Genomic DNA, 14,092 nt, shown 5'->3' with positions numbered 1-14,092 from the left:
GTGTATATGTGTGTGTACACATGTGTGTGTGTGTGTGTGTGTGCAGGAATATATGTGTGTGCCCATGTGTGTGTGCCCAGCTGCATGTGTGTGTGCCTGTGTGTGCTTATGTGTGTGTATCTGTGGGGACCTGTGTGTGTCCACATGCATATATGTGTGGTTACACGTACCTATATATGTGCCCATGTGCATGTGTAAAGGTGTGTGCCTGTGTGTGTGTGGATGTGTGTGTGTATCTGAGTGTGCCCGGGCATGTATCTGTATGTGCGTGTGTGTAGCTGTGTGTGCTTGTGTATGTGTGTATAGCTGTGTGCGCCCGTGTGTGTGTATCTGTGTGCACCCGTGTGTGTATCTGTGTGCGCCCATGTGTGTGTATCTGTGTGTACCCGGGTGTGTGTACCTGTGTGTGCCTGTATCCGTGTGTGTGGATTTTTGTGCCTGTGTAGAGGGGGAATCACAAAAATGCCATTGAAATTGGTCGGGGCGCACTGAGGACAGTCCGCCCTGGTTGACAGTCGTGCCGGGAGCAGGGGGACCCGTCCCCTGCCACAGCCCCCGTACCGCACCCCCCGTTTTTCCAGGGCCCTCGGCTCAGTCCTGCCCAGGGCTGGGGGCTGTCGCCCTCTTGTGGCCAAAAGGCCCCAGGGCTGTACACCCTGAGAGCGGAGCCGCCCAGCATTACCCCAGGGGGCTCTGTCCGGCGGGAGGTAACACAGCCAGGGCCTCACCCCCACACTCCCATTACACAGTAGCTCACCAGCCCAGCCTGCTGTGCCCCCCCCAGCTGTGTTTGGGGGTCCCTGTGCACGGGGGGGGGCAGGGCACCCACCTGGGGCCTTAGTACGGCCGGTTGGCGTCTTTCGGTCGCTTGAGCTGCACTTTCAGGCGCTTCATGCCGATCTGGAAGCCGTTCATGGCCTGGATGGCAGCCTGGGCGCTGGCGGGATTGTCAAAACTTACGAACCCTGGGGAGGGGGCGGGGGGGGGGGGCAGAGAGAGGGGGTGGGCGCCGGGGAGGGGTAGAGAGGCAGGGGGAGAGGAGGGGGGCAGAGAGAGGCAGAGAAGGCTGAGTGGCCCTGGGAGACCCAACTAGCCCTTTGTTCATGGCTAGGGCAGTGCCCCCGTGGGTGCCTGGCTCGGGGTGGGCAGCTCCGTACCCGGAGGCTCAGCTTGGCACCAGGGCTGCGGTATGCCCAGCTGCCCCGTCCTTGGGGGCCAGGAACCCGGGATCTCCTCCCCGAGGCTCGGGTCTGGGGGCATCTATCGGTGGCAGGTAGAGGGTGCCCGACACAGGGTTTGCTCCCCGGTGCCAGCTGCTGTGGGTGACAGGAGACGGGGCTAGGAGAGCCCTGGTCTGGGCAGATCCGCTGGGGAAGCCAGCTCCGCGTCAGCCCCTGTCTACACGAGGGGTCGCAACAATCCTTTGCCTGGGAGGTCGGCCCCTCGCCCCGGTGCCCACTGGCTGAGTCGGCTGCTCAGCGGGCCGGCCACTGGCCCACAATGCAGCAGGAAGGGGCCGGGGAAGCCCATTGGCTGGCCTTACCGAAACATTTGCTCTGATTGGTCGCCCGATCCACGAAGACTTTGGCAGAGATGACGTTCCCGAAGGGCAGGAACATCTGCAGGATCTCGGAGTCAGTGAACTCCTGGGGCAGGTGGTAGATGAAGATGTTACAGCCCTCGGGGCCTGCGGGGAGGAGGCGGGTGAGAGTGGGTGGGTGCTCAGGACACACCACACCCCTGGGTTCCCTTAGATTCCCCCATGCTGGGCCCCCGTTCTAGATCCCCCACACACCGGGCACCATACTAGATGCTACACACCGGGCCCCTTTCTAGATCGCACACACTGGGCCCCATGTTGGGCCCCCATTCTAGAGCCCACACAGTGAGGCCCCATTCTAGATACTACACACCGGGCCCCTTTCTAGATCCCCCATGCTGGGCCTCCTGTTCTAGATCCTCCACGCTGGACCCCCCCAGAGCCTTCTGCTCTGGACCTCCCATCCTGGATTCCTCTATACCCTTCACTCTGGATACCCCAGTCTGGACCCCCCATTCCAGACCCCCCCTCGCTCTGGACTCCCTGTTCTAGACCACTCTATATCCTCCAACTGTGGACCCCCACATCCTCGACCCCTCTAGATCCCATGGATCTGGACCCTTGTAGATCCAACAGTCTGGACCCCCATTCTAGACCTCTCGTTCTGGACTCCCCAGTGTGGACCCCTCTAGATCCCCCTGCTCTGGACCCCGTGTTCTAGACCACTCTAGATCCTCTCATTCTGGCCCCCATTCTGGATCCCTGTAGATCTCCCATGTTCTGGACTCCCTCTGTGAAGTGTTGGGGTCCTCAGGGAAGATGTGGGAGTCCTGAAGTGCACAGTGAGGCAGGTCGTTGGTGACCCCAGGCCACATCTGCCCCCTGCAGACCTCTCCCTACTGAGAGGTGTTGGGGCAGGGCTCCTGGCATTGACAAGGGATGTGAGGGGCCCAGGGGCACAGCTGGGGGTGGTTTCAGGGGGACAGGGTCTGGGGGCGCTGGGGGGATGATGGGGGGGTGGTGCCTAGGAGGTGCTGGGGGGATGATGTCGGGGGACGGTGCCTAGGGGGTGCTGGGGGGACGATACCGGGGGGCGGTGCCCAGAGGGTGCTGGGGGGAGGATGTGGGGGGGGCGGTGCCCAGGGGGTGCTGGGGGAGGATGTCGGGGGGCAGTGCCCAGAGGGTGCTGGGGATGATGTGGGGGGATGGTGCCTAGGGAGTGCTGGGGGGATGATACCGGGGGGCGGTGCCCAGAGGGCGCTGGGGGGAGGATGTGGGGGGGGCAGTGCCCAGGGGGTGCTGGGGGGAGGATGTCGGGGGGCAGTGCCTAGAGGGTGCTGGGGATGATGTGGGGGGGTGGTGCCTAGGGAGTGCTGGGGGGACGATATCAGGGGGGGTGCTCAGAAGGCGCTGGGGGGAGGTTGTGGGGGGGGCGGTGCCCAGGGGATGCTGGGGGGAGGATGTCGGGGGGCAGTGCCTAGAGGGTGCTGGGGATGATGTGGGGGGGTGGTGCCTAGGGTTGCTGGGGGGACGATACCGGGGGGCGGTGCCCAGAGGGCGCTGGGGGGAGGATGTGGGGGGGGGACGGTGCCCAGGGGGTGCTGGGGGGAGGATGTTGGGGGGCAGTGCCTAGAGGGTGCTGGGGATGATGTGGGGGGGTGGTGCCTAGGGAGTGCTGGGGGGATGATATCGGGGGTGGTGCCCAGAGGGCGCTGGGGGCAGGATGTGGGGGGGGCGGTGCCCAGGGGATGCTGGGGGGAGGATGTCGGGGGGCAGTGCCTAGAGGGTGCTGGGGATGATGTGGGGGGGTGGTGCCTAGGGAGTGCTGGGGGGACGATATCGGGGGTGGTGCCCAGAGGGCGCTGGGGGCAGGATGTGGGGGGGGGCGGTGCCCAGGGGATGCTGGGGGGAGGATGTCGGGGGGCAGTGCCTAGAGGGTGCTGGGGATGATGTGGGGGGGTGGTGCCCAGGGGGTGCTGGGGGGAGGCTGGGGGGGTGGTGCCTAGGGGGTGCTGGGGGGAGGCTGGGGGGGGTGGTGCCTAGGGCGCACTGGGGGGATGATGGGGTGAAATTGGGGGGGGCAGTGGCCCCGGGCCCCACTTACCTTCCCGTTGCTGCTGCTGCTGCGGGGGCGGCTGCTGCGTGAGGATGGCCGGCTGCTGGGGGAAGGCCGGGCTCACCAGCCCGTAGGCAGCGGGGTAGGCGGCTGGTGCAGAGGCAAAGGAGGGCATGAGCGACCCCTCGGGCTGGGCCTACGCGCCCCCAAGGGGAGGATCTGGGCCCAGCCCTGAGGCCCCCTCCCTCCATCGCTGGCCCAGCTCCCTTCCCCCGCTGCTCCCCACTCCCCCTGTCCCCCCAGGCCCCTCCACCTGCAGGGAGCCCCCGCCCCATAGCCTCCATCCCCCAGGCTGCCCACTGCCCCCCACAGCCCTGGGGGGTGAGGCCAGCACAGCCACGCCCTGGTGCTGCTCAGACCTGGTGCCAGCGCCCGGGACGTCCCACCATGTGGCTACCTCCAGCCCCCACCCCCGCCCGGAGCCCCTTCCAGCCCCCCCAGCCCCGGGGCGGGGCGCCAGACCTGTGTAGTGCTGCATCCCGGCGTAGGCCTGCTGCAGGGGGTCCACGGGGGCGGCCGGGCTCTGAGCTGCGAGGGGAGACGAGGGGGGAGGGGGTTACCGGGGAGCCCCTGGCTGAGCCGGGGCAGGGGGAGCAGGCAGGGCGGGGGTGGGGTGCGTACCTGGGTACGGGTGGACCCCGTTGGTGTAGAGGGCCTCGGAGGCCGGCTGCCCCGTGGTCTGCGTGGGGACCGGGCTGTAGCCGTTGACGCTGAGCGTGGCCGGGATGGCGGACACAGGGGTGGCGGCGATGGCGGGCGGCGTGCTGGTACCTGCGGGCGAGAGATGCGGTGGGGGGGGGGCGGGGCGGGTTCCGGGCCCTCCCCTCACCCACGAGGAGATCCCGGCTGGGTGCCAGCTCCCGGCTCGCCCACCCCCTCCCCCTCTGCAGCCTGCCGCTCGGGCGGGGCTTTGCTCACTCCGCTGGCTCCCTGGCATGGCCCCTCCTCAGCCAGGAGGGGTTGGCATGGGAGCCTGGCCCGCGCCGGCCCTACCTGAGGAGGGGGTGAGGGGCGTGAGGGGCGTGGCGATGAGGCCGTTGGGGTTGATGGTGGCCATCTGCTGCATCTGGACGGCCGCCATGGTGGCCATGGGGTTGAGGTAGGCGGAGTGAGCAGCGACCAGGGCTGCCTGCTGCTGCATTAGCTGCGGGGGGAGAGAAAGAGACGGGGGGCGGGGAGTCAGGGGGCATCCGCTGGGCTGCTGGGGGGATGGGGGAAGGCCTGTCTGCAAGGGCACAAGGACTGGGGGGGACATGCCCCGCTGACCCGGCCCCTCCAGCTCTGCCGGTGCCCCTCAATCCTGACCCACAGCCCCCTGCTGTCCCCGCCCTGGGCTCCCCCCATCCCCCAGCTCTGCCGGTGCCCCGCAATCCCGACCCGCAGCCCCCTGCTAGCCCAGCCCTGGGCTCCCCCCATCCCCCAGCTCTGCCGGTGCCCCTCAATCCCGACCCGCAGCCCCCTGCTAGCCCAGCCCTGGGCTCCCCCCATGTCCCTGCTGAGAGCCCAGCGCCCACGTCGGCGGGGAGCCCCTTACTGCTTGGGTGTAGGCGCTGTAGGCCCCGAACTGCAGGGCGATGGGGCTGAACATGCCCAGCTGGTTGGCCACCTGCTGCATCCGGCGCAGGCCCCGCTCCTTCTCCGTGTCGGCGAATTTCACCACAAGGCTCGAGGAGGCGCCCTGGGAATGGAACCCCCACAAGGGGGCTAGTGAGACAAGCAGAGCACGGTGACCCCCCCGCCCTGCCCCGTCTGGCCCCCGCCCCCACTGCCTCAGCCAGCCAGGGTGACCCACAGGCCCCGGCCCTCCTTCTGCAGTCTCTGTCCCTGGCAGCCTCCTGGGGAGCGTGCGGGGTGGGGGGGCAGGCTCCCCTCCTGTGTTAGGTACCTGCTCCAACTCCCTCCCCCGCAAGCCTGGGATGATCTCAATCCTCCTCAGGTCATAGGGCCTAGTGGATAGAGCACCGGCCTAAGTGTCCAGACAGCAGGGTCTCTTCCTGTCTCTGCTGCTCGACGAGCTTGGGCAAGTCACTGCCCCCGTCCATGCCTCAGTTTCCCCAACTGTCGAATGGGGCTAATGATCCCAACCTCATTTGCAAAGGGCTTTGGGGTCTATGCATGAGCAGGGCTTGGGATCAGAATGACATGGGGGCGGGGCAGGAAACGAGCTGCCCGTCCTGCCCATGTTTTCAAGATTTGGAACAATTTTCCCTGCCCCGACTCGGGGTGAAAAGTTGGAAGAAATGTTCCTTTTGTGGCAGTCGAGATGTTCGGTTTCTTGGATCGACGGATTTCCAGCTCACTCCGACGCGCTCACGCCGCAAACACCAAAGTCGCCTCAACCCAGAAAACGGGCGGTTTTTCACCGCAGGAACGTGGAAGAGGGACGTTTGGACGCTTCCCCACCGTCATTTTCCCACGTCGAGAAATTGGTCCCAGTCCAGCTGTTCCCACGGCAACGGTGTCGCCCCGTCGGTGTTTTTCAACTAAAAACCGTTTTCTCGGAACATTCCCGACTGGCTCTCGAGGCCGCAGTGGCGAGCTCGGTCCATCAGGGGGCAGCAGAACCTCAGGCAGCATCCTCGCCCCCTGTCCTGGCACCGAGCTGGGTCCCTTCCAGGTGGCGAGTCTAGGGGGGGCTGAGATTTGGAGCTGCCCAAATGAGAGGGTGCGAGAGGCAGAGGGGCTGGAGATCCTTGGATAGGCAGAGGGGGTCCTGCTGCCCTGCCGGACCCATGCCTAGGTGCTCGCTGGCTGTGCGGCCCATCTGGTGCCCGACTGGGGCTGCAGGGGGGATCAGAGGCCTGGAGGCAGGAAGGCCCTGTGGGGACCACACAGCCCGTGCCCCTCGGAGTCCCCAGGGGATGGGGGTGTTGGAGCAGAAGAGGCCTGGGGGGTGTCTACATTCCCAGCCTGGGCAGACAGACTCGCGCTAGCCGGGCTTCAGCTCAGTCCCCCTGGTCCCCCGGCTCTGAGCTCAGGTGGTGGGAGCCTGCGTCTTTGCCAGAGCCGCGACCTCCACCCGGCTGGCAGCGCGCTGGCTCGGGCCACACTGGGGCGAATGCGTCCACCCGGGCGGGCTGGCTCCCAGCTGCCGGGTAGACGGGCCCTGTGCGTTCCCAGGACGCTGCCGAGGAGCCCGGCCCTGTCCCCGCGGACAGACAGACAGACCCGGCATGGTTCTCCGACATGTGGGGGGGAAAGGGCTCAGAGGGGCCTGGATCTAACCCCACAGTGTCTCAGTGGGCAGGGGGACCAAGAGTGCCACGGGGGCGGGGGGGTCCAGCCGGGTCGGTCAGTGCCGGGGGGGGGGGGGGGGGGGGTCCAGCCAGGTCAGTCAGCGCCCAGAGTCTGCCCTGGGAGATGAGGGGTCTGGGGCGCTGGGTCTAATGCTGAGCTCCCCACTTAGGGCCATGCCAGGAATTGCCCCCTTTCAGCCCCCCCCGCCCCCCGAGGGCCGGTGCACCCGGCCGGGCCTTACCGGCAATGTCCGGCTGCCATGCAGCGTGTTGATGGCGGCTTGAGCCTCGGCGTGGGTCTGGAACTTCACGAAGGCGCAGCCTGGGGGGAGAGAGAGTCAGTGCAGTGGGGGGGGAGGGGCAGGGCCTGAGCGTGCACAGACACCCCGAGTGCAACCCCCTGAGCGCGCACAGAAACCCCGAGTGTACCCCTCGAGCACACACAGACACCCTGAGTGCACCCCCCTGAGCGCACACAGACACCATGAGTGCACCCCCCTGAGCACGCACAGACACCCCGAGTGCACCCCTCGAGCACACACAGACACCCTGAGTGCACCCCCCTGAGCGCACACAGACACCATGAGTGCACCCCCCTGAGCACGCACAGACACCCCGAGTGCACCCCTCGAGCACACACAGACACCCTGAGTGCACCCCCCTGAGCGCACACAGACACCATGAGTGCACCCCCCTGAGCACGCACAGACACCCCGAGTGTACCCCTCGAGCACACACAGACACCCCAAGTGCACACATGTTCCCAGCCGCCCCCCCCCCCAGAGCCAGGCACCCCTGTACACACGTGCCCTCCCCTGTCTCCACCCATGCCGCACACAGCCGCCCTTCTCCCCCCAGCGCTGGCAGGGCCCCTCTTAGCCCTGCATGCTCAGCCCTGTCCAGCCCCCTTCGCCCCTGGAGCAGGGCCCAGCCGTGCAGCGGGCAAGGGTGGCAGGCGAGCAGCGGGTCTGGGAGGCAACATTGGCTGAGGGACAGGCCCAGTGAGCTCTTGCCTGGTCCATGCCAGTGGCGGGGATGGATGCCAGCTGCGCAGCCAGGGAGCGTCACCCGGGACAGCCACAGGGCCCAGGGGTGGTGGTGGTGGGATTACATGGGAGAAACGGGCAGGAACCCTCAGGGGACCCCGTGGCCAAGCTGCATCTTCCCTGTAGCACAGCGCCCCCTACTGCGCCCCACCTCACTCCTGCAGCACTGCGCCCTCTACTGCCCCCACCCTACTCCTGCAGCACAGCGCCCCCTACTGTGCCCCCCACCCTACTCCTGCACCACAGCGCTCCCTACTGCCCCCGCCCTGTTCCTGCAGCACAGCGCCCCCTACTGCGCCCCACCCTACTCCTGCAGCACTGCGCCCCCTACTGCCCCCACCCTACTCCTGCAGCACAGAGCCCCCTACTGCCCCCGCCCTGTTCCTGCAGCACAGCGCCCCCTACTGCCCCCACCCCACTCCTGCAGCACAGCGCCCCCTACTGCCCCCGCCCTGTTCCTGCAGCACAGCACCCCCTACTGCGCCCCACCTCACTCCTGCAGCACAGCGCCCCCTACTGCCCCCACCCCACTCCTGCAGCACAGAGCCCCCTACTGCCCCCGCCCTGTTCCTGCAGCACAGCGCCCCCTACTGCCCCCACCCCACTCCTGCAGCACAGCGCCCCCTACTGCCCCCGCCCTGTTCCTGCAGCACAGCACCCCCTACTGCGCCCCACCTCACTCCTGCAGCACAGCGCCCCCTACTGCCCCCACCCCACTCCTGCAGCACAGAGCCCCCTACTGCCCCCGCCCTGTTCCTGCAGCACAGCGCCCCCTACTGCCCCCACCCCACTCCTGCAGCACAGCGCCCCCTACTGCCCCCGCCCTGTTCCTGCAGCACAGCACCCCCTACTGCGCCCCACCTCACTCCTGCAGCACAGCGCCCCCTACTGTGCCCCCCACCCCACTCCTGCAGCACAGCGCCCCCTACTGCCCCAGCCCCGCTCCTGCAGCACAGCGCCCCCTACTGCCCCCATCCTACTCCTGCAGCACAGCGCCCCCTACTGTGCCCCCCAGCCCGCTCCTGCAGCACAGCGCCCCCTACTGTGCCCCCCAGCCCGCTCCTGCAGCACAGCGCCCCCTAGTGCGCCCCACCATGTTCCTGCAGCACAGCGCCCCCTGCTGTGCCCCCTGCTCCCTGCAGCATAGCGCCCCCTACTGGCCCCATCCCCACCACGCTCCCTGCAGCTTCCCCTCTGCTATGGGGGCAGGGCCAGCGGCAGAGGCCCCGGAGCGGCACTCACCTTTGCTGGTGCCGTCTGGCCCCCGCAGCACCGTGCACTCGTCGATGTTCCCAAAGGGCTCGAACATTTTCCTGACGTCCTCGTCCGTCTGCTGCTTGCCCAGCATCCCCACAAACAGCTTCCGGTCTTCTGGCAGGGAAGAGGCAGTGCTCAGTGGGGAGCCGGGCCCATTCGCCCCCCACCCTGCCCTGCCCAGGACTGGGGGGGTGGGTGTCGGTCACAGAGCACGTGCTGAGGGCCAGACGCCTCCTCTCACCCCAGGCTGGGATCCTGGTGCCAGGAGCCAACCACGAGGTCCAAGCCTGGTGCCATGATGGGCGGGCCCCGGGGGTCTTGGATGGGGGGGTGAGGTCTGTAGGGGGCGCTGGAGAGCATCACAGCTACACTTGGCTGGATCTTTCCATCCCTAGGGCCTAGGCTGCTGATTCGTCCGCCTGGCCTTAGCTCTGTGTCTCCAGACCCTGCTCTGTTTGTCCATCCATATCCTCAGATGCTAGAATGCTGATCGGTCTGTCTTTCTGTCTCCCTAGACCCTGGCTGATTGATCTATCTATGTATCCACCCCCTCCATATCTATCTATCTATCTATCTATCTATCTATCTATCTATCTATCCCCACACACCCCATCTATCTATCTATCTATCTATCTATCTATCTATCTATCTATCTATCTATCTATCTATCTATCTATCCCCACACACCCCGTCTATCTATCTATCTATCTATCTATCTATCTATCTATCTATTCCCATACACCCCCTCTATCTATCTATCTATCTATCTATCTATCTATCTATCTATCTATCTATCTATCTATCTATCTATCTATCTATCTATCCCCACCCCCTCCATATCTATCTATCTATCTATCTATCTATCTATCCCCACACACCCCATCTATCTATCTATCTATCTATCTATCTATCTATCTATCTATCTATCCCCATACACCCCCTCTATCTATCTATCTATCTATCTATCTATCTATCTATCTATCTATCTATCTATCCCCATACACCCCCTCTATCTATCTATCTATCTATCTATCTATCTATCTATCTATCTATCTATCTATCTATCCCCACACACCCCATCTATCTATCTATCTATCTATCTATCTATCTATCTATCTATCTATCTATCTATCTATCTATCTATCCCCATACACCCCCTCTATCTATCTATCTATCTATCTATCTATCTATCTATCCCCACACACCCTCTATCTATCTATCTATCTATCTATCTATCTATCTATCTATCTATCTATCTATCTATCTATCTATCCCCATACACCCCCTCTATCTATCTATCTATCTATCTATCTATCTATCTATCTATCTATCTATCCCCACACACCCCATCTATCTATCTATCTATCTATCTATCTATCTATCTATCTATCTATCTATCTATCCCCATACACCCCCTCTATCTATCTATCTATCTATCTATCTATCTATCTATCTATCTATCTATCTATCTATCTAGCCAGCCCCCTGGTATCTGCAAGGAGCACTGTTAGCCCTGCCCTGGGTGGGGAAAGCCCCAGTGAGAAATCCTGGGAATGTGAAGGGGGGGGACTATTGGAAGACACCCTCCCCCAGCTGATCCTAGCTTTGCTCCCCAGAGACTGTTTGGGAGGCCCGGGGTCAATGCTGGAAGGGGGGGGGTCTGTCGGGGCAGGGAATCACCCCTTTGTTCTGATGGGGGTTTAACCAGGGGTAGCTGGGGGGGTCCCCCTCCCCATGCTCGGTGGGTACCTCCTCTGCTTTCGCTGTCTGCTGGCTTCACCTGGATCGGCCGGTTCATCTGCAACGGGGAGAGAAGGGAGAGACATTGAGGACGTGTGCAGGCAGGCCCTGGGGCTCAGAGAGTGGGGCGCCACCCCCCCAGAGATGGAGCCATCCAGCAGCCAGACCCCACACACCCCCAACAACGAGGCATGAGCCCCTCTTAGAGAGAGAGAGAGAGAGAGCCTTATCCCATCATACAGAGGGGAAACTGAGGCACAGGGTGTGTCTGTGACTTGCCCATGGTCACCGGGTACGTCAGAGCCCAGATTAGAACCCAGGAGTCCTGATGCCTAGTCCCATTAGCTATAACCATTAGATAACACACCCCTCCCACAGCCAGGAATGGGAACCCAGGAGTCCTGGCTCTCGCCCACGGCTGGAATGGGAACCCAGGAGTTCCCCTTTATTTAGTGTGAATTTGATCCAGTGGGAGGTGCAAACCTGACACCCGGGAGAGCCAGGCCTGCGCAGCACAGGGCCAGTTTCCCTACCTATTGCCACAGCCCTGCCCTGGAGGGGCCCCAAGGACAGCTCGGTTTGTAGCCAGCCCAGGAGTGGCCTCGCTGCGGTGGCTGCCAGCCAAGCACCTGTCCCTGGCTACTGACCTGAGACTCACCAAACAGCCAGGGTTGGAATTGAACTGGGGGCAACGGCCCCGTGTCCCATTTCCCGAGGCCCCAAGTCCCCTGCCCTGGGGCCGGATGAGAGCCGGAGCCCCCTGGAGGGGAAAGGCCCCATGTCCCATTCCCAGCCCCCCTGAGCCAGCCAGTCCCCCCAGCCTGGGGCCGAAGCAGTCCTGGTCACCTAGTGGGGAAAGGCTCCAGAGCTGGCCTGGCCTGGCTGGACACAAGCTGGTGGGGGAAGGAGTATCCAGCAGAAACCACTGACCCCCCCCCAACCCAGTGTCAAAGACCCCCTCCCCGACTCGCTGCAGGAACACTGAGAGCAGAGAGCGCCCCCTAGTGAACGCCCCGCCCCGCTCCCTGCAGCCCAGCGCCCCCTAGAGCCACGCTGGGGCTTTGGGTCCAGCGCTGACTGGGAGGGGACAGCGCCCCCTGCCGAGCCCTCCACCCTGCTCCCTCCTGGAGCAAAGCCAGCCGGCAAGGGGAGGGTTAAAGCAGAACCGGGAGATTAACTCAGCAGGTCGCTGGGACGAGTTCTGTAAAAGCATCTGTAATCATATTAAAGGAAAGCAGCAGCTTGCAGCAGAGAGAGCGGAGGGGAGGCAGCCCCCCCCTCCACTGCATGGTAATACCATAACCCCCACCCCTGCCCCCAGCACGTGGGGTGACTAGATAGCAAGTGTGAAAAATCAGGCCACCTTTTTCCGCGGGGTGGTGGTGGCACAGTTGCATATATAAGACAGAGCCTTTAATATCAGGATGCCTGGTCGCCCCACCAGCACCGCCCGGAGCAAGGGCATCTGGGAAGAGAGAGACACCCCACAGCCAGCAGCCGGGAAGCCACTGCACCAGCAAAACCCCAGGGGCGACCGTCGTCTCCAGACGCTGGGAAGTTTGGGGGCCACAACGTGAGGGTCCCGCTCCTGATCCTGAGCATGTTGAGCCCGAAGGCGGGTGGGCACCATGGCCAGGCAGGGGAGCAGCCAGAGGCCCGGGGTTGACATGGCAAGGCAAGAACAGAACCCAGGCGTCCTGGCTCCGAGTCCAGCAGCCCGTGCACTGGCCCACCCCCTTTCTCCCCACGCTCCTGGCAGTTCGGCCGTCCATGGAGGTGACTGGCCATTGCCTTCGAGAGAGAAATTTAGGCCCAATTGACAATACGCCAGGAGGCCACATTGAAACCGTAGGGGTCCGTGTCTGTTCAGACAGCTGTCAATCAGGGCTAGCCCCCCCCTGATCTGGGCTCATCACCATGGCAGCTGAGCGGTCACCATCTTTCCTATATTGACCCTCCCAGCACCCCTGAGAGGCAGAGCAGGGCTCTTATCCCCAGTGTACTGATGGGGAAACTGAGGCGCCAGTAGTTCGCTGCCTCACCTGATTGACTTTTGAGGATCTGGCCCAAGGTCACGCAGGGAGTGCGTGGGACAGTAGGGATCTGAACTCACAAGAGCTCTAACCACTGGGCCATCTGTCCTCCCATCCATCCTTCCCTAAGTCATTGGGCCCAGCTGACAGTGGCCCCAGCCCCCCGTTTACCTGGAACCACGTGCAGTTCCAGCGCTGCCCCGCTGACTGAGCACAGGGCTGGTGTGAGCAGGAACACAACTTATCCAGGAGATCAATAAGAAAAAGGCTCCGGATTTGCTCGCTAGCCATAGGACCCGAGGGCACCTGTTCTTACAGCTCCCACGCTCCCAGCCTGGTCACAGGCATGGGCAGGCGGATGCATTGCCAGGACGCCAGCGTGGCTATTTGGCCCCAGGCTGGGTCTGGGGGATGGGGACTGCAGGCCGCGGGGGCGATGCCTGACGTTGCAGCATCCCGGTGCCCTGTGATGCAGCCGGCATTTCTGGCAGGGCATTGCCCACCCACTCTGCCTGCTCTTTGCACCTTGTGTCTCTCCAGGAAGGACATACATGGAGGGCGGGGCTGGGGGGGGGCATGGATCCCACCCAATCAGTGTAATTAAAGCCCTGCTCATTGCCCAGTGGATTGATTATTACTAAGATACCGAGCTCTATTGATCAGGCAGAGATGGTGTGTATGTGCATCCCTCCATCCCGCTCGGTCGGCCTCCCCAGCAAAAAGACTGAATCGAGCTCCAAAGAAAACGCTGTCTCTCCGGCCGGCCCAGCGCAGGCTAGACATGGGCTGTCTGGCAACCTCACCCCCAGCCCTTTTCAGATCAGCCGGGCTCTTTATCTGCCTGCTGGCTCTAACTGTCTGTGGGATCCACCTCTCCCTGTCATATCTGTCCATCTCGTCATCCATCCATCTCCCCACCTATCCATCCACCTGTCCTTCCAGCCAATCCATAACTGTCCATCCAGCCGCTAATCTAATCTCTCCAGCCATCCATCTCGAAGGCACATATCTCCCTGAGAAGCGTCTAGCCAGAGAGCCCAGCCCCCTCTCCAGACACTTCTCACAAGCGGCCTGTCAGTCACTGCTGTTTTAGGAGCAGGTAAACCCGTCGGACACAACCCTCT

General features: G+C 63.4%; 1 protein-coding gene across 40 annotated transcripts in view; it reads right to left on the bottom strand.

Moving 5' to 3' along the window:
• Positions 1 to 837: 837 nt before the first annotated feature.
• The window catches only part of CELF3 (CUGBP Elav-like family member 3), a 37,945-nt gene continuing 24,690 nt past the window's right edge, over positions 838 to 14,092 (bottom strand). Inside the window, exons 3-13 of one of the 40 annotated variants that reach the window (XM_065420092.1) lie at positions 10,941 to 10,993; positions 9,181 to 9,332; positions 7,135 to 7,214; positions 5,191 to 5,334; positions 4,650 to 4,800; positions 4,278 to 4,427; positions 4,119 to 4,184; positions 3,997 to 3,999; positions 3,645 to 3,746; positions 1,544 to 1,687; positions 838 to 965 (exon numbers count right to left, since the gene is read on the bottom strand). In XM_065420092.1, the coding sequence (XP_065276164.1) occupies positions 838 to 965; positions 1,544 to 1,687; positions 3,645 to 3,746; positions 3,997 to 3,999; positions 4,119 to 4,184; positions 4,278 to 4,427; positions 4,650 to 4,800; positions 5,191 to 5,334; positions 7,135 to 7,214; positions 9,181 to 9,332; positions 10,941 to 10,993 (1,173 nt within the window). Of the gene's footprint in view, positions 967 to 1,543; positions 1,688 to 3,644; positions 3,752 to 3,996; positions 4,000 to 4,117; positions 4,185 to 4,277; positions 4,428 to 4,649; positions 4,801 to 5,190; positions 5,335 to 7,134; positions 7,215 to 9,180; positions 9,333 to 10,940; positions 10,994 to 14,092 lie in introns of all 40 variants that reach the window. The other 39 variants (XM_065420100.1, XM_065420102.1, XM_065420105.1 and 36 more) reach the window with 39 other exon arrangements.

This window comes from Emys orbicularis, chromosome 20, assembly GCF_028017835.1.
Source record: "Emys orbicularis isolate rEmyOrb1 chromosome 20, rEmyOrb1.hap1, whole genome shotgun sequence".
Taxonomy (NCBI): Eukaryota; Metazoa; Chordata; order Testudines; family Emydidae; genus Emys; species Emys orbicularis.
The sequence above is the reverse complement of the archived record's forward strand: the minus strand, read 5'-3'. Positions and strand labels throughout refer to the sequence as shown.